Below are 18443 nucleotides of genomic sequence, written 5' to 3'. Positions count from 1 at the left end.
TCTTTCTTTCTTTCTTTCTTTCTTTCTTTCTTTCTTTCTTTCTTTCTTTCTTTCTTTCTTCTTCCTTCCTTCCTTCCTTTCTTTCCTTCTTTCTCATTTTCTTCTACAAAATGACTAATGTGGAAATATGTTTTACATTATTGCATATGTATAACCTATATCAACTTGCTTATCATCTCGGAGGATAGGGGTGGGGAGGAAAGGGAGGGAGGTATAGAATTTGGAACTCAAAATTAAAAAAAAATGCTAAAAATGTATTTACATGTAATTAGCAAAAAATAAAAGTTTATTTTTTAAAATTAAAAAAGTTATTAATGTTTCAATATTGACTTGGTAGGAGACTTCTAGTAGAGTTCCCAAGGGATCTGGGTTTGGTCCTTCACTATTCAACATTTGTATCAATGACTTGGATGAAGGTGTTAGATGTACTCATCAAATCTCCATATGGCACAAAGCTGGGCAGGATAGTTAGCAAAGGGCAGGCAGATTCAGAATACAAAAAGTTCCTGAGTACTGGACTGAATCTAATAAGAGTAAATTCACATAGGGATAAAATGTAAAATTACATATTTGGGTTCAAAATCTCAACATCACAAGTACAGATTGGAGTATAGGCTAACTAAAGTTTGTTTGCAAAATTTTGGAAAATCTTAGTAGGCTGCAAGTTCAGTGTGAGTCATCAGTGGGACGTGGTAGCCAAAAAAGTTATTGCCATCTTGGGCTGTATTGAGAGTATAGTTTTCATGAATGAAGAGAAGACAGTCACATTGTACTCTGTCCTTGCCAGACCAGATCTGGAGGATTGCATTCAATTCTGGATACCCTAGTTTAAGAAGGACATCTATAACCTAGAGAGAGTTCAGAAGAAGGCAATGAGGATGAGGAAGGGCCTTGAGTCCATAACAGATGAAGACTGGTTGAAGAAATTGAAGATAAATAAAAGCCTAGAGAATGAAACTCTGGGGTGGCAGGATAGCTCTGAAGGGCTCACCATGTTAATGCTGAACTTGGTGAGGATAGTATATCAGCGTGGCCCTGGTAACAGTGCAGGTCAGAACTCCTGACCTCAAGAGATCTGCCAGCCTCAGCCTTTCTAGTATCTGGGATTACAGATGTACACCACTGTATCTGCTTAAAAACTCATATTTTCCAGCAGCAATGTTCTTCTAGTGAAGGCCACCAATCATGACATGCCTTGTCTCTAAATGATCAAAACTGGGAGTGATCCAAGGCAAAATAATGAGATGAATGGTGGGTATAAATAGGTTGGGGCCTATTGCCAAATGAATGCAAAATATGGTATAAAAGGCATCATTAAGGAAGTGCATATCCAGAAAACTGGAGAAACCAATCAAATAGTGAAAATGAGCACATGTTGAATTAGGAGTCTGGAAGACTGGATTTCAATCCTGCCCCTGACACTGATTAGCAGTATAGACATGGATGAGTCATGTAACTTTTGTGCCTCAGTTTCTATATATTTTAAATGTGGATGATAACATCTATAGTACCTACTTTGTAGGGTTGTTGTGATGATAGAATAAATTAGTCAATCAAATCAATATGTATTTATTAAGCATCTACTGTGTGCCAGGTGCTAGTCACTGGAGACACAAATACAAAGAATGAAACAATTCCTACTCACAAGGTGTTTATGTGAGATAACATGTGTAAAGCACTTGACTAAGCTTAAAATGTTGCTTTAAATGTCAGCTATGCTTCTTCATATCACAGATAATCAGCCAGGCTCTTCATTGGTTGTCATGAAATGCTAAAAGAGGAAGGTCTCTAGCACATTGGGCCAAACTTCAGTACAGAATTTATGGGGAAATATGGACATGAAACTTACAGAATGGAGGCATGAATCATTATCAATGTGTACCAGTGTAGTGGCACTAACATTACTAAGAGTACAGATCCATCAAATTACCAAAGTATATGTATCTTATTCCTCTAGCAAACTATAAGGATTACATAAACAAGGATGATGCTTTCTTAGCCAAAATTTTGCATCTTGACCAACTTTGATAGATTTAGCTCTCTATTGCTGAGAGCAATACAATGATCTAAGACAATTCCAAAAGACTTATGATGGAAAATGCTATCCATATCCAGAGAAAGAACTATGAAGAATGAATGCAGATCAAAGCATGCTATTTTCTCTTTATTTTCTTTCTTATGTTTTTTTTTCCTTTTTTTCTGATTCTTCTTTCACAGTATGAGTAATGTGGAAGCGTGTTTGGTATGATTGTACCTATATGGCCTATATTAGATTGCTTACTATCTTGGGGTGGCAGTGGGAAGGGAGGGAGAAAAAAATTTGAAACTCAAAATCTTATAGAGGTGACTGTTGGAAACTGTCTTTGCATGTAAATGGAAAAAATAAAATTCTACTAAGTGGAAAAAATAAAATAAAATTCTGCATCTCTCCTAGTGCCTATCAAAATGCTCTCCCCACAGCAGGCATTTAGCAAATATTGTTTTGAAGTAAGTTTATACTCAAATGAGGAAAGTGATATTTCCACTGTTCTCTGTCCTGGTTAGACCACATATGAAGTATTGTGCTCAGTTCTGGAGCCTCATTTAAGGAAATGCATCAACAAGCTGGCACACATCCAGAAGAAGACAACAAAAACAGTGAGTAGGCCAGGAAAAATGCTATACATGGAGCAACTGAAGTAACTGGGGATGTTTACGTTGAGGACAGAAGCCTAACATAACATCAGTCTTCAGACATTTGAGAGGCAGTCATGGGGAAGAAGAAAAATTACTGGCATTTATATAATAGTTTAATGTTTGCAAAACAGTTTAAAGAACCACCAGGCTTCACATCTGTTCTGTCACTGACTCCCAAGGTCCTCCAGGTCTTACCATTTGCCCTGCCATTTTGCCCTCCAGACCCCAACACTGTCATCCACCTGCAGCTGAGCTCTCACTCATGTGTTGTTTCCCCCAAGTAATATGGGAGCTCCTTGTAAGCAGAGACTGTCTTGCAATTTCTGCTTGTTTCCCTAGTAATTAGCCCATGGGAAGCACTTATTCAGTTCTTTTTCATTCATTCACTCATAATCAAATTTATGCCCAAAACAATCTCATTATGAGTAGAACCAGATTATGAGTAAAATGAGGATCCAACAGTTACACACCTAGTGTCAGAGATAAGATTTCAACTCAAGCTTTCTAGATTCTAAGTCCAACAGTTTGAAAGGAAGAAAGGAAGGAAGGAAGGAAGGAAGGAAGGAAGGAAGGAAGGAAGGAACGAAGGAACGAAGGAACGAAGGAATGAATGATATGTATCAGCTGGATCAGCCCTCCCACATGAGCCTTTAGGAATTCTGTGTGTCAGCATCCACTTAAAACCACTGATCACAAGCTCCCATTAATATATTTGCTTTTGCTAAGCTAACCAGAGGGAATTCATCAGAATGATAGATTAAGAGATAAAAGATAATTTAGTACAAGCTTCTCATTTTAAAGAAGCAGGAACTGAGTCCCAGAGGGATGGAATGACTTGTAAAGGTGACAAATGTTGGAATGACAAAGTTGGAATAGGAACACAAATCCTATGATTCAAATTCAGTGTTTTCTCCATGCACAAAAGTGCTTTTTATTAACTTAAAGCAAAAAATATTTAATGTAAAAGAACATCAAATTAAATGACAAGAAAATATTCTCATATTCACAAGAGCCCAGTTATCACATTTTCAGTACAGAAAGATAGGTGCAAGAGATAAGTGTGACTAGGGAATATCCATGGAGGGACACCCACAGAGAGACATTCATATAAGGGACACATGTGACCACAGCATATAAGAAGGAGCATATGTGCAGGAGATATATTCAGCACAGCAGACATAATGCAGAAGCAGTTCACAGTTGTGATGCTTCAGAGCTGAAAATATCCTTTAAGGATGTAGAGCGCTATTCTCCTTGGTTACTCTTTAGCTATTCAGTTTACTTGCTGCTCTCTGCTACCATCTACTGGAGGTACAGCATCGAGTCAGCTTCTTTTTTGCAGGAGAGAGCTGAGGTCTTAAGTATATTGTCTAGGATTATGACCAGTCACACCTAGACTGGTGTTTTCAAAAATGACTCAGGGGCAGCTAGGTGGCACAGTGGACAGAGCATTGACCCTGAAGTCAGGAGAACCTGAGTTCAAATCCAATCTCAGACATTTGACATTTACTAGCTTTGTGACCTGGGGCTAGTCACTTAACCCCATTGCTTAGCCAAAAAACAAACAAACAAACAAACAAAAACGACCCAGCAAAACCACTACTTGGTCTATTTCCAAAGACAATTAGGGAAAAGAGGAAAGAGCTTATATGTTCAAAAAGGTTTATAGCAGCTCTCTTTGCAGTGGCAAGGAACTGGAAATTGCAGGGACACCCATCAATTGGGAAATGGCTGAATAAATTGTGGTATATGATTGTGATAGAACACTACTGTGCTACAAAAAATGATGAATTCAATGATTTTAGAAAAATGTGGAAGGAGCTGAACAAAATAATGAAGAGCAAAATGAGCAGAACCAAGAGAACATTGTGTATAGTAAAAGCAATATTATTTTAAGAATGACTTTGAGTGAATAAATTATTTTGAATATTTTAAATACCCAAATTAACTATAAAGGACATAACAAAGAAAGATGTTATCTGTATCCAGAGAAAGAACTGATAATAATAAGAAGAAATTTACATGGTAATTTTGTTGTATATACGAAAGGAATAGCAAGTTGCGCATAACAGATTTGCAGTTTCATGAGCAATCTTTTTTTTGTTGTTGTACTATGTTGTGGAAATGCTTGTTTTATTCCATAAATTAAAAAAAAAGTAACAACAAAACAAAAACCACCCAGGTTAAGATTAAGTACACTTCTTCCATTGACTCTGATCTTTTTACAAACTTGTCCAATTGCTTTAATCTAATTTGCATCTGAGTTATAGTAAAATATATCTTTTAGTTTTCTCAACTTCCTGTTCTGGGTTCCACTTTAGTAAACAGCAAAATACATCAGTAAGTTTCCTATGGGAAACTTTGTGGTAAAGTGGAAATAGCACAGGATTTGCAATCAGAAGACCTGGGTTTGAATATAATCTGTGTGACCTTGGGCCAGTCACACCCTTTCTGAGCCTCAGTTATTTTATTATTAAAATTAAGGAGTTAGACTAGCTAACCCTTAAGATTCCTTATTGTGCTAAATTTATAATTGGATGATCCTATGAGGGAAATTATTTTCACAGATACCCCTGATGCCTCTCACCTTCTGTAAAAATCAATTTGGGCTGAAAAGAATGGAAGAAGATAAAAAGAGATTGTGAACTTTGCTCTACTTTCCCCATTCATCACCCTCGAAGAACAATTGCTTCTCTGTGCTACTTTCTAAACAATACAAAACCATTAGCTTTTCTACAGATGAATGAATGGAATTGTTGTTGTTGCTGTTGTTGTTGATTCAGTCATGACCCCATGGACCATAGAATACTAGGCCTTTTGATCCTCCACTAACTCTCAAGGACTATTGAAGTTCATGTTCATTGTTTTCATGATACTATCTCTCCATCTCATCCTCTGCCATCCCCTTTTCCTTTTGCCTTCTTCAATCTTTCCCAACATTAAGGTGTCTTCCAATGAGTCCCATCTTCTCATTATATGGCCAAAATATTTAAGCTTCAGCTTCAGTATTTGACCTCCCAGTAAATAACCTGAATTGATTTCTTTAAGTATTGACTGATTTGACCTCCTTGCTGTCGAAGGGACTCTCAAAAGTCTTCACTAGCACTACAATTCAAAAGTACAGATCCTGTAGTGCTCAGCTTTCCTTATAGTCCAGCTTTCACAGACATGCATTGTTACTGGAAAAACTATAGCTTTTTTTGGGGGGGGGGCTAGGCAATGGGGCTAAGTGACTTGCCCAGGGTCACACACCTAGTAAGTGTTATGTGTCTGAGGCTGGATTTGAACTCAGGTCCTCCTGAATCCAGGGCCAGTGCTCTATCCACTGTGCCACCTAGCTGCCCCTGAAAACCATAGCTTTGACTACACAGACCTTTGTTGTTGCTTTTTAGTAAACTGTCCAATCTCCTATAGCTTTCCTTACAAGGAGCCAGTGACTTTCTGTTTTGTGGCTGCAGTCACCATCACCAGTGATCTTTGAGCCCAAGAATATGAAATCTGACTGCTTCCATTTTTTCACCCTCTATTTGCCAGGAACTGGTGGTACTAATTGCCAAGATTTTAGGGTTTTGTTTTTGGTTTCGCTTTTGGTTTTATGTTAAGCTTCAAGTCAGCTTTTCCTCTTTTTTCACCCTCATCAAGAGACTTCTTAATTCTTCTTCATTTCTGCCATTAGAGTGGTATTGTCTGAATATCTGAAATTGTTAATATTGATCCTGGCAGTCTTAATTCAAGTTTTGATTCATCTAGCCAAGCATTTCACATGACGTACTCTGCATATAACTTAAATAAATGAGGTGACAATAAACAGCCTCGTCATACTCCTTTTCCAATCTTAAACCAATCAGTTGTTTCATGTTTGGTTCTAAGTGTTGCTTCTTGGTCCACATGCAGGTTCTTCAGGAAACAAGGAAGATGATCTAGTACTCCCAACTTTTTGAAGACTTGCAACTCCATCTAGCTCATAAGTAATGCTTTTTCACTTTTTGTTCCTTTGTGTATTTACCTTTGTTTCTCAGTAAGATGACATTTCAAAGATGTCAAGTCACTAACATGGAAGTAGATGTTTCAATATTTCATGAGGGTGTTTCCTTTCTTGGATAAGGATTTTCTAAATTGTTCTTGAGGGAGCCTCAGAAACTTACTATCAATCAGATGTGAGCATCTAGAGACATCTGCAACCACATTTCATTATTCATTTATACCCATCTATATTTGACTACCTAAGACAATTGTCCTGTTTCTGTTCTCCTTAACCGCAGATGAACATAAGCTAACAGAGCTTCTACCAGGTAAAAACAGAGAGTAAAACCAGCTCTGTGTCTAGACCAAAGTGTCTCAGGGACCCAGGGTGACAGATTAAAGTCATACAGATAGATAGTCAAGAAGAGAAATCCCAGACAGATGAGAGTTCAAAAAGATCTATGATTCCCAAATTTTGAACCAATGTCTCATCTGCTATATATGGAATACCTATGCTAAAATTCTCCTAGTACTATTGAATTGTTGTGATGTTACTATAAGAGAAACAACTTGTAATCTGAAAGCATTAAGTGATGTAAAACATTATTTTCATAAATCTATATTTTTTAAAGAATGAATAAAGAACTTAAGTAACCTCTTACTATGTGCAAAACATTGTGTTAAGGGCTGGAGATACAATTATGCTCTCCCAGAATTCACATTCTAATGGGATGCCTTTTAAAGACAAAAGAGGAGAGGCTGAAGATATGAGCAAAGCAAGGGACAAAAGAAGCAAATTCATTTCTGAGGCTATAAGGGTTTAGATCAAGGGCACTTGTTTCTTCTGCCAAGAAAAGTGAACTAGCAGGCCCTTCACATCAACTTGCTGCTTGGAGACAGATGACACATCTCAGCCTTTAAAGCTTATTGGTTCCTCTTTTAGTCACTTGTCAATGTTAGGGGAGTTAAAGATACCAGCCAGGTCTTTTTCTCCAACGAGTGAGGTGCTAAGTCCTATTGATTGGCTTAGAGGCCCTCCATCCTGCTGTTTGCTCATTGCCTCGACTCCTGCTCATCTCTGACATGGTTGATGTTTGGATCTCTGCTGGCTGCTGGAAGACTGGTCTGTTAATGACATCAATGGTGTTGAGTCTACCTGCATCTTGGGCCAGGGACATCCCAGGTAAGTGCAGTAATACTGCTCCCTGTGTCCTTGGCCTCGCAATAAGAGGGTGGAAAATTTCTCCTATTATGGAATAGAGGCCACTGGTGAGACAGTACTGCTCCTTCCCCAGAAAAGAAACAAGGTGATCATCTGGGGTAGATGGTGGAGCAGGGAGCTACGTCAGAGTTCCAAAGACACCAAGACCATGTGTTTCTGTGGCCATGAGCAAGATAGTGGGACTGAGGGGACTGTTTGAGGACTGAGGAGGTTTCTTTGAGAAAATTCATCTGTCACCTGCACTACATCAAATGTGGGTTTCTCAATGCTCAGGTCAGCCCTGTTCTGCTGATTTCTCTCCTCGATTCATTGTTCACACCAATGCAAATATTCCTAGTCTTCTCACAAACCTTCTGTCTCTTCCCTTTGTCTCTAGAATCAATTCCCAATTCCTCAGTCTGACATTTAAAGCCCAACCCAACTCTCCAGTTCATTTTACCCTCCTTTGATCACTTCTTATTCCACTTGAACTATTCAACCAGCTTTCCCCAGAATTTAACTCTCATCTCTCTGCTCCAGGTATTTGCATAAGCTGCTCCTCAATCCTTAAAATGTACTCCCTCCTCATCTCTGCCTTCTGAGCCTTCACTTCTTTCAAGGAACAATTCAAATGATTCATCCTCCATGAAAACTTCCTTGATGTCTCCAGCTTATGGTGTTCTCTCTTTCCTCAGATTCCCTCATATAATTGTCTTTTGAATACATCTAATGGGGAATCACTCTATGCTCATTGTCCTCGTACCTGGAGCATCCTGGTACTACCAGGTTAGGGGAGGCCAAAGATGAGTGTGAAGATCCCCTTGCCAGTTCTCTTTCTGTCTATGTGAGTCCTAGTTCCTTACCTTAGTTGTTCTGTCTGGTCACAGAGGAGTGACATAGCTGCAATCTAAGTGAGATGGGGGGACTTTGAAAAGAAACTGGGGTGCAGGGAGGAAGGAACAGACCTGTCCAGGGCTCTGGAACATAGCATGTTGGCACTAGGGAATTTCTCCAAGATTCCTGGTTTCCAATCAATCTTGGCCTCTTCTTCCAAATATTTCAGCCCAGCCCACTCTACCCCTAAAATCTCAACTTTGAGGCAAATGAAGGGAGTCTCTTCAAATTTCTCTTACCAATTTGTCCATTCCTCCTCTTTGACTGACTCCTTTTTCTTTTTATTACTGTTGTTGTTATCTAGATGTCTTTCTCCCCATTTTGGACTGTAACGATGAAATGAACAGGTTCCGTGGGCTGTTTTTGCATTTCCAGGACTTAAAAATGTTAGTAGGAACTTGTAGCAACTTAACAATGTCACTCTGGGTTGAAAGCACCTTTTCTTCAGCACTAGACTTCTTTCTTGCCTGCCCTAGATTACACTAGTTGCTCATTGACCATGACGTTCCTTGAACTTAGCTTATTTTTCTTGTTTAAACCCTTCATCTATTTTTCTACCAATGTGGGATATGGACTGGAAGTTATTAAGCAAAGTGGTTTTGTGGAAAAGATAACTGAGTCTGCAATCAGAGGACCTGTGTTGCACCCCCAGCTGTGATACTTACTAGCCTAGTGTCCCTGGGTAAGTCATTTCAGCAGGCTGTTCCTCAGTTCCTTCCTGTTTAAAAGTGTGGCATTGGACTAAATGAACCTGATGTTGGGGTGATAAGTAGGAATTTTTTCAAGTAGACCAGAAACAGTTGGGGTAGGACAATTGTGTCAGTGTGAAGGACATATGTTGACCCCTGCAGTTGTACTGGGAAATAGGGGCAGGTTGCTCATATTACGGGGGTAGGGGTTTTTTCCAGGGGCAGGGGGCTTGGTTCAGGTGGGAGGAAAGCCCTGGAAGAGAGTGAGGTCTTGATAGCCTGGGAGGGGCAGGAGGAGGATCATGAGGGGATTTCCCAGAAGGAGGAAGGAGCTCAGCCCCTTCTCTTGCCCTAGTTGTGTCTGTGCCTCTAAGATAGAACTTTCTGTGGCTCCCCTCACTTCCCATTCTCACCTTCTCCACTTGTGATGATTCTATGTGAGGGTTGTGTCTATGTGAATGTGTGTACACGTGTGTGTGTGTTTTGGGTGGGGCCAGAAGTAGGAAGCCACAAGCTATTACACGTTTCCGGGATCATCTTTGTAGGGAGACAGCTGCCTCTCTGAGCCTCCAGACCCAAGGATGGCTCCCAAACCTCCAGGGCAGAGGGGGGAGGGGGGCAGGGGCGTGACCTCCCTGTCCCAGGATGGGCCGAACCAGCGACCCCTCCCCCGGGCTGTGAGGAGGGAGGAGGAGCCGGGAGCAAAGGGCTCAGAGAGGGAGGCCATGCAGCTGACCAGAGAGGCGCTGAAGGCCGGCGGTCCTCGCCCGGTCACTGGGGCTGCCGCTGGTCAGTCTGCCGGCAGCTGACGCTGCCCCGGTCCGTCCGCAGAGGATTTCGTGTATCAGCAGAAGGCTGAGTGTTACTTCACCAACGGCACGGAGCGGGTGCGGCATGTGTTTAGATATATCTACAATGATCAGGAATTTGTCCGCTTCGACAGCGACGTGGGGGAGTTCGTGGGTTTGAGGGAGCCGGGGCAGACCTGGGCTAAGTACTGGAACAGTCAGGACTACCTGGAGGAACAACGAGCCTGCGTGGACACGCTGTGCAGACACAACTACGGGATAGAGAAGGCCTTCACGGTGGACAGAAGAGGTGAGTGACCCCGACCTTCACTCCCTGACCTCCAGAGCTGACCTCCGAGGCCGGGACCGAGGGAGGGTGGGCCCCATGACCCCAGACCTGAACGTGTGTCCTGGGCTGACCCAGAGGGGGCTGGATCCCCGCCCCTACTCCTAGAGGACCTCCCCAAGGGGCTGCTGCCAAAGCCAGGACTGAGGGGACCCTGTGCGCTCCCGGGTCCCATGGGGATGATGGGAGCTTGGAGGGCCTGACACCCCCTCCCCCGACAAAGGAGAGCATCGCTGACCCTGTGCTGGACACCTCTCAGGGAGGCCTTCAGGGCCTGACAGCCAGGGAGACCCTCATCAGAAGGAAGGGAATGTTTCTAGAAAAAAAAGCTTCTCTGTCTGCTGACAGTTTGTCTCTCTCCCTCTCAGTCCAGCCCAGAGTGACCATCTCCCCCTCCAAGACAGAGGCCCTGCAGCACCTGCTGGTCTGCTCTGTCACTGGCTTCTATCCAAGCAAGATCAAGGTCACCTGGCTCAAGAACGGGCAGGAGGAAACAGCTGGGATTGTGTCCACGGGTCTGATACAACATGGAGACTGGACCTACCAGACCCTGGTCATGTTGGAAATGACTCCCCAGAGCAGAGACGTCTACACCTGCAGTGTGGAGCATGCCAGCCTACAGAGCCCCATCAGTGTGGAATGGAGTGAGAGCCAACTCCCTTACTCAGTCCCCAGCCTGCCCTGTCCTTAAACCCCAGGACAGGAAGTTCTGTAGCTCTGAAGGTCCTTCAGTGAATGTTCTCATAGACCCCCTTCCTGTGCCCTGGATCATATGCATCCTGTCCTGTCCCAGCATAGCTTCCTGGCTGCAGCATCGAGCTAGCATCCACAGAACCCTGGTGCTTTTTGGAAACACATTCCTCAACAGGAGGAACTTGCAGAATCTTTGTCCATCCTCTCCTGGGGATCTGAATTCCCTTGACTGTCCCTTACCCTAGAAGATAGATCATCTATACTTCTGACAATTCACTCTTTATATGTCTCTGGGAACAAGAAATGGGAAATGTCCTCAGAAAAGCAGTCAGTCTCCCTGCCCCCGACTCTGACCTCCCTTGGCCTTTTTCCTTTCATTTCTCACTCAATGGAGTTGGAGCAGGAATCCAGGCTTCTGTTCCCCCTCACCTCTCAATTTCTTAGTGCCCCCCAAACCAGGTGGGCTCTGCAGTTTTAGGTCACTGTAGAGAGGGTGGGATAGAGAGGACTGATAAGTGATGACCCCAAGATATGTTCTCTTCAGGGGCACAGTCTGACTCTGCCCAGAGCAAATTGCTGAGTGGAATTGGAGGCTTTGTGCTGGGGCTCATCTTCCTAGGTGTAGGACTGTTCGTCCACCTGAAGAACCAGAAAGGTGAGGAGCATGTAGGAAGAGGGTTTGGCTCCACAGAACTCAGGCCATGGGGGAACATCCATCTCCACTGGGCCGGGGGCCCTGCCTTTGGCCCCAGCTCCTGCCCTTTATCCTATAGAGGGAACTTATCCCAGGAGGTCACATGCAAAGCCAAGGGGTGAAAGACATTTGGATCAATATTTCCCAAACCAAAGCCAACCTGGAGTAAGAGGATTCAGTGCCTGAAGGATAGAGTGAGAGCCAAATGCTGAGCCTGACAAAGAGAGGAGACATCTCAGGCTTTTACAGCCCTGAACTTCCCTTCTCTTTTGTTATGAGTAGAATTCCTCAGACATAATGGGGTTAAAGTTTAGGATCCCTCTTGTTGGGGGAGTAGATGAGCATCCTAACTCTAGGGTAGAAATCCTCCTTACTTCTAGGATATGACTGTGACCTTGTATTTTTCTCTTTCTCCTTCTTCCACTGCCTCCTCAGGACGCACTGGGCCTCAGCCTGCAGGTAATAGCCCTTTTCCTTTGTGGCCAAGGGTCATAATTCTCCATCCCTGAGCTCACAGACTGTAGGATTGAGTGTGACTTTGGTTCTGTCTGTCCCTTACTAGGCTCTTCTCCTCCCTAACTGGAGCATCAACAGCTCATTAGGATGGGAGGGGGAGTGGGAGAATGGGTGATATTTTACCCTATTGCTACAAGAAGTTTCCAGGACTATTCTCCCAATATCCCATGATTCAGCAGAAGTCCTGCTTCAGGCAGTATCCCTTGCTTTTGAGATCAGAGTTTTCAGAGACACTCAGGATTCCAGGGGGCAGGAGAAGAGGAAAAATCTATGTTTTAATAAGAAAAATGGGTAAATCTCTTTGAGTAGTGATTTGAGGGCACAGGAAGGGTTAATGGGGACTCTACCTCCAAGGCACCATCAGGCTTCCCCTCCACTTGGAGAAGCAGAGCTGCTGCTGGAAGAGTCTGTAGCCTGTAATGACTCTCTTCCCCCCTGCAGGCCTGCTGAGGTGAACCTTTGGATTGCATCCTTCAAAGAGAGTGCCTCCCATCCCTGCTCTCCTGTGCAGGGTCCCCAGTCATCCAGGAGGGAGGAGCAGCTGAGTCATTGTCCTGGAGCCAGCTTTCTCCTGTGCCTGGAAGCCATTTGCCATCCTCTTTCTCCCAAAAGACCCTGTAGTTTCCACCTTCTGTTCTGGATGTTTTCTACCCTCTATTGGTTCAGAGCATCAGGGAGAAGGAAGTCTGCTTCTGCTGTCCCCATACAGACTTGCTCTTAGTTACACTGCTGCCCTTTCTGCATTAACCCCATTTTTTCCCTTCTCTTCTTCCTTAATAAATAATGTGTCATCTGTATCATTCATTGTGCCCCTAGGACTGCTGGAGGAGTCATATTAAAAAAAAAATAAGGAGGAGGGGCTGGGAAGGGGCCCTGCTCTATGCAAAGGGAAGGAAGAGGCATCTGATAAAAAGAGCCTGGGACTGAGACCTGGCCCACCTCAAGTGTCACAAGCTGCAGCTGGTCATGCCTTGGTCTTTTGTATCCTACATGGTTCCTGGTATAGTGCTTTGTATACAGTCAGTGCTTAAAAATTCTTAGTGGAATGAAAGGATTTTGTGAGAGAGGGGCTCCCTGCTATGTCTGTCCACATTCCCCTTGTTATTCTGTGGAATTGGAGGGATGCCATAAACGGGGAGAGCTTAGTAGGAGGGCTGAGTAAACCTAAGTTGGTTTAAAATTTTTATTTCTACTGAGGGTGGTTCACCATCCCTGTTTCAGTCTCTATTTGCAGGTCAAGGCTTCCAGGATCCTTAGCTATTCTTCTAGGACTGAGATGATTTCATGTGTAAAACCAGTAAGCCATCTTTCTCTGACCAGCTAGCTCAATTTCTGTCTTTTTCCTTCCTCTTTAATCCTTCTTCCCCTCAACTGAGGCCTTTTGCCCCTACTGATAGAATTAATTCAAATTCAGTCAACATTAAGCACCAACTATTAAGGTCAGCTTAGGAAGGTCTTAGAGGTTCTCATATGGAAAATGACAGTTTTTGCCTTCTAGAAGGGATACTTTTACCTGAGAGATTAGGTCCAACTTCATGGAGGAGGAAGCATCTGAGGTGGATTATTGAAGGAAGAGAGAGATGCATTTGGGAATATGTTGAGGTTGGGTGGTAGGGAGCAGAGAGAAGGGAAGGTGATATCTATTCCAAGCAAGAAAAAGCAGTGTAGACACTGATGGGCTTCCATGTGGATGGAAAAAGAATGAGGTATTTGATTAGATTTGATTAGAATACAGAATTTTGAAAAGTGGTATATGATCAAGGGACACAGATATTGACACTTTACTGTAGAGGCCTTGACTGTCAGTAGTTTAGCCATTTATTTTGTAAATAGTAGGTGATGGAAAACCACTAAAGATCTCTCACTTTAACCCATCTTAAATGAACCTTAATTAAGCATAGAAATACCCTTACTAAAGGTGACTGAACAGTGCAGGTCAAGTTAAAAACAAATAACAAGTTTTACATTTTGGCTAGGACTGACCCTTATGCTCCAAATTTTATCTACTTGAAAAGTTAATACCTTATTGGCAGTTATGGAAATTAATTCATTTCAGCAAAATAATTTTTTTGTTTTTTTTTCCTCTCACTTAACAGTATTTTATTTTTTCCAATTACATGTAAAGATAGTTTTCAACATTCACTTTTATAAGATTTTGAGTTCCAAACTTTTTTCTCCCTCCCTATCTCTCCTCTCCCCTTCCCAAGACAGCAAGCAATCTGATACAGGTTATTCATGTATAATCATACTAAACATATCTCCACATTAGTCATGGTGTGTAAGAAGAATCAGAACAAAAAGGGAAAAACCAGAAGAAAGAAAATACAACAAAAAAGTGAAATTAGCATGTTTTGATCTGCATTCAGACTCCATAATTCTTTCTCTAGATATGGATAGCATTTTCCATCACGAATCTTTTGGAATTGTATTAGATTGTTGTATCACTAAGTAGAGTCAAGTCTATCAAAGTTGAATATCGCATAATGTTGCTGTTACTGTGTATAATGTTCTCCTGGTTCTGCTCATTACCCTCAGCATCATTTCATGTAAGTCCAGGATTTTCTGAAATCTGACTGTTCATCATTTCTTATAGCACAATAGTATTCCATTACGTTCATATACCACAATGTCTTCAACCATTTCTCAATTGAGAAATGTATAATCATACTAAACATATCTCCACATTAGTCATGGTGTGTAAGAAGAATCAGAACAAAAAGGGAAAAACACAAGAAAGAAAATACAACAAAAAATGAAAATAGTATGCTTTGATTTGCATTCAAACTCCATAATTCTTTCTCTGGATGTGGAGAGCATTTTTTATCATGAGTCTTTTGGAATTGTCTTAGATCATTGTATTACTGAGAAGAGCCAAATTTATCAAAGTTGGTCATCACACAATGTTGCTGTTACTGTGTACAATGTTCTCCTGGTTCTGCTCATTTCACTCAGCAGCATTTCATTGTAAGTCTTTCCAGGTTTTTTCTGAAATCTGCCTGCTCATCCTTTCTTATAGCACAATAGTATTCAGCCATTCTCCAATTGATGGGCATGCCCTCAGTTTCCAATTCTTTGTCACCACAAAAAGAACTGCTATAAACATTTTTGTATGTGTAGGTCCTTTTCCATTTTTATGGTATCTTTGGGATACAGACCTAGTAATCGTATTCCTGGATCAAAGAGTATGCAGTTTTATAGCCCTTTGGGCATATTTCCAAATTACTCTCCAGAATGGTTGGATCAGTTCACAACTCCACCATCAATGCATTAATGTTCTAATTTCCCCATATTTCTTCTCCAACATTTATCATTTCCCTTTTGTGTCATGTTAGCCAATCAGATAGGTGTGAGATGGTACCTTAGAGTTATTTTAATTTGCATTTCTCTAGTCAATAGTGATTTAGAGCCCTTCTTCATTTATATATAGCTTTGATTTCTTCATCTAAAAACTGCATATTCATATCCTTTGACCATTTATCAATTGGGGAATGACTTTTATTCTTATAAATTTGATTCAGTTCTCTTTATGAGGCTTTTATCATATACACTGGCAGTAAAAATTGTTTCCCAGCTTTCTGCTTTCGTTCTCATCTTGATTACATTGGCCTTTTAATTTAATATAATAAATTTTTTAATTTAATGTAATCAAAACTATCCATTTGGCGTTTCATAATGTTCTCTATCTCCTGTTTGGTCATGAATTCTTCTGTTCTCCATAAATCTAACAGATAAATTCTTGCTTGCTCTCCTAATTTGCTTATGGCATCACCCTTTATGTCTAAACCACATAACCATTTTGACCTTATCTTGGTATGTGGTGTTAAGATGTTGACCTAAACCTAGTTTCTGCCATACTATTTTCCAGTTTTCCCAGCAGTGTTTGTCAAATAGCGATTTCCTATCCCAGAAGCTGGAGTCTACTAATAGTTATTGATTAATGTGTCTTATATACCTAACCTATTCCACTGATCCATTGCTCTGTTTCTTAGCCAGTACCAGCTAGTTTTGATGATTTTTTAGATCTGCTACAGCTAGGCTATCTTCCTTTGCATTTTTTTCCATTAGTTCCTTTGATATTCTGGACCATTTTTTCTTCTAGATGAATTTTGTTATTATTTTTTTCTAGTTCCTATAAATAATTTTTGGCAGTTTGATTGGTATGGTATTGAATAAGTAAATTAATTAGGTAGAATTGTCATTTTTATTATATTAACTCAGCCTACCCATGAGCAATTCCAATTTTTCCAATTATTTAGCTCTGACTTTATTTGTGTGAAAAGTATTTTGTAATTGTGTTCATACAGTTCCTGGGTTTGTCTTGGCGGCAGACTCCCAAATAATTTATATTGTCTACATTTATTTTAAATGGAATTTCTCTTTTTATCTCTTGTTGCTGGGTTTTGTTAGTAATATATGGAAATGCCAATGATTTATGTAGATTTATTTTCTATCCTACAACTTTGCTAAAGTTATTAATTATTTCAAGTAGTTTTTAGTTGATTCTCTAGGATTCTCTAAGTATAACATCATATCATCTGCTAAGAGTGATGGTTTTGTTTCCTCGTTGCCTACTCTAATTCCTTCAATTTCAGCAAAATTATTAAGAGCCTACTATTGTAAAGCATTCAGGAAAGTCACTGCAATGAGTGTTTTGTCCAGTCCTGGGCATTCTGTGCCCCCGTTTCTTTCAACTGTTGTGAAAGGATGTAGATTTTCACAGAACCAGGCTATAAATTAATCAAAAAACATTTATTAAATACAAGCTGTGTTCCATGTGCTGTGCTAGTTGCTGGAGATAAAATAAATAAATAAATCAAGCAATTCCTGCCCTGAAGAAACTTCTAATTTTTCTAGGAAACAACATTATGAAGTAACAACAGACCTGAGCTGGGGCAGAGGCCAAGGGATGCCCTTTCCCAGGAAGGGGCCCCTCTACTCTGGGCTGCCTCAGGTACTGGGTATAGTTCTGGGGGAGTGCAGCCTTGAAAGAAGGGGTCACGGTCTTTGCTGCCCTGGCTCTAAGCTCCATTATGGAGCCCAAAGGAAAATTACTTCAAACTTAGATTTTACATAAGTCAAGGGTCTCCTCTTAAAAGAGCAGGAAGTACTGTATTTCACTGCATAATCATCTCCACTGCATGATGTCGCACTTTGTTTTTGTTTTTGTAGTCCAAAAATTGGTTTATAACCTTTCATTGCTTAATCATCACATAGTATAATTCTATTCATCATGCAACTTAAAAGGTAAACAGAGCAGCACTGTATTCACCTGTGGCATATGGATATGCATTTATTTCTCATGAGTTGCAAGCCACAAGCCTAGAATTCTCAGAGCAGGCACATTGTCAGTATATTTCCAAAAGCTGACTTGAATGGTTTGTTTAGAGCACTGCAGTACACTAATGGTGTTGTCACTCAACCCAATGAAGAGCCATAGGCGCAAGGGAAGCAGGCAGGCAAGTGAAGCTACCATGAGTATTCAATTTTAACCTATATTCACAAGTATTCCATGCATCCTAACGTTGCACCAAAGACAGTAATAAATGATTTTTAAGTAATACCAGCACAATTTCAAAGCTTCCCATAATGGTCACATCCCAAAAATTTGACATAAAATCTGTGATTATTATGCAGTGAAATATGATATTCTATGTATAATGTTGATCTGATATAGGACATGAAATGGTTTCCTTCACACAAAATAAATGATTACAACACAAAGACTCCTAATTGCACAACTAAACAACTCCTTTAAGGCCCATGTCGCCAGGCAAGCCCTGCTAGGGTCTGACCACTCATCTCGAGGATGGCTGATCAACTTCTCCAGGAAAAGTTAAATGTTTTCCAGAGGCCTCCTCCAAAGGTGCAGTCAGAACTGACACAGGAACACAGCAGCTCTAGACCTGCTGAGGTCATGGGCTTGCTTCTATTTTTATGATTTGGAAATAAAGTATAAATTATTGGCAAAAACCAAAGTTTCAGT

The 18443-nt window shown here is 41.1% G+C and overlaps 1 protein-coding gene across 1 annotated transcript; it reads left to right on the top strand.

Moving 5' to 3' along the window:
• Nucleotides 1-7621: 7621 nt before the first annotated feature.
• LOC114053377 (DLA class II histocompatibility antigen, DR-1 beta chain-like) lies at nucleotides 7622-13008 on the top strand. Its single transcript, XM_027876369.1, has 6 exons — nucleotides 7622-7822; nucleotides 10255-10521; nucleotides 10926-11201; nucleotides 11795-11905; nucleotides 12380-12403; nucleotides 12902-13008. The coding sequence occupies exons 1-6, from the start codon at nucleotides 7723-7725 to the stop codon at nucleotides 12913-12915; spliced, it is 792 nt and encodes a 263-aa protein (XP_027732170.1). The 5' UTR covers nucleotides 7622-7722; the 3' UTR covers nucleotides 12916-13008.
• The last annotated feature ends 5435 nt before the right edge of the window (nucleotides 13009-18443 follow it).

Source organism: Vombatus ursinus, unplaced genomic scaffold, assembly GCF_900497805.2.
Source record: "Vombatus ursinus unplaced genomic scaffold, bare-nosed wombat genome assembly UNPS02014811.1, whole genome shotgun sequence".
NCBI classification, from domain to species: Eukaryota; Metazoa; Chordata; class Mammalia; order Diprotodontia; family Vombatidae; genus Vombatus; species Vombatus ursinus.
The sequence above is the reverse complement of the archived record's forward strand: the minus strand, read 5'-3'. Positions and strand labels throughout refer to the sequence as shown.

Bases quoted from the DNA above. Each gene is read 5' to 3' on its own strand.
- LOC114053377 (XM_027876369.1), top strand. From the start codon at position 7,723: ATGGTTGATGTTTGGATCTCTGCTGGCTGCTGGAAGACTGGTCTGTTA. The intron at 10,522-10,925 runs GTGAGTGACCCC...TCTCCCTCTCAG, and splicing joins CTTCACGGTGGACAGAAGAG to TCCAGCCCAGAGTGACCATC. The intron at 11,202-11,794 runs GTGAGAGCCAAC...TGTTCTCTTCAG, and splicing joins CCCCATCAGTGTGGAATGGA to GGGCACAGTCTGACTCTGCC.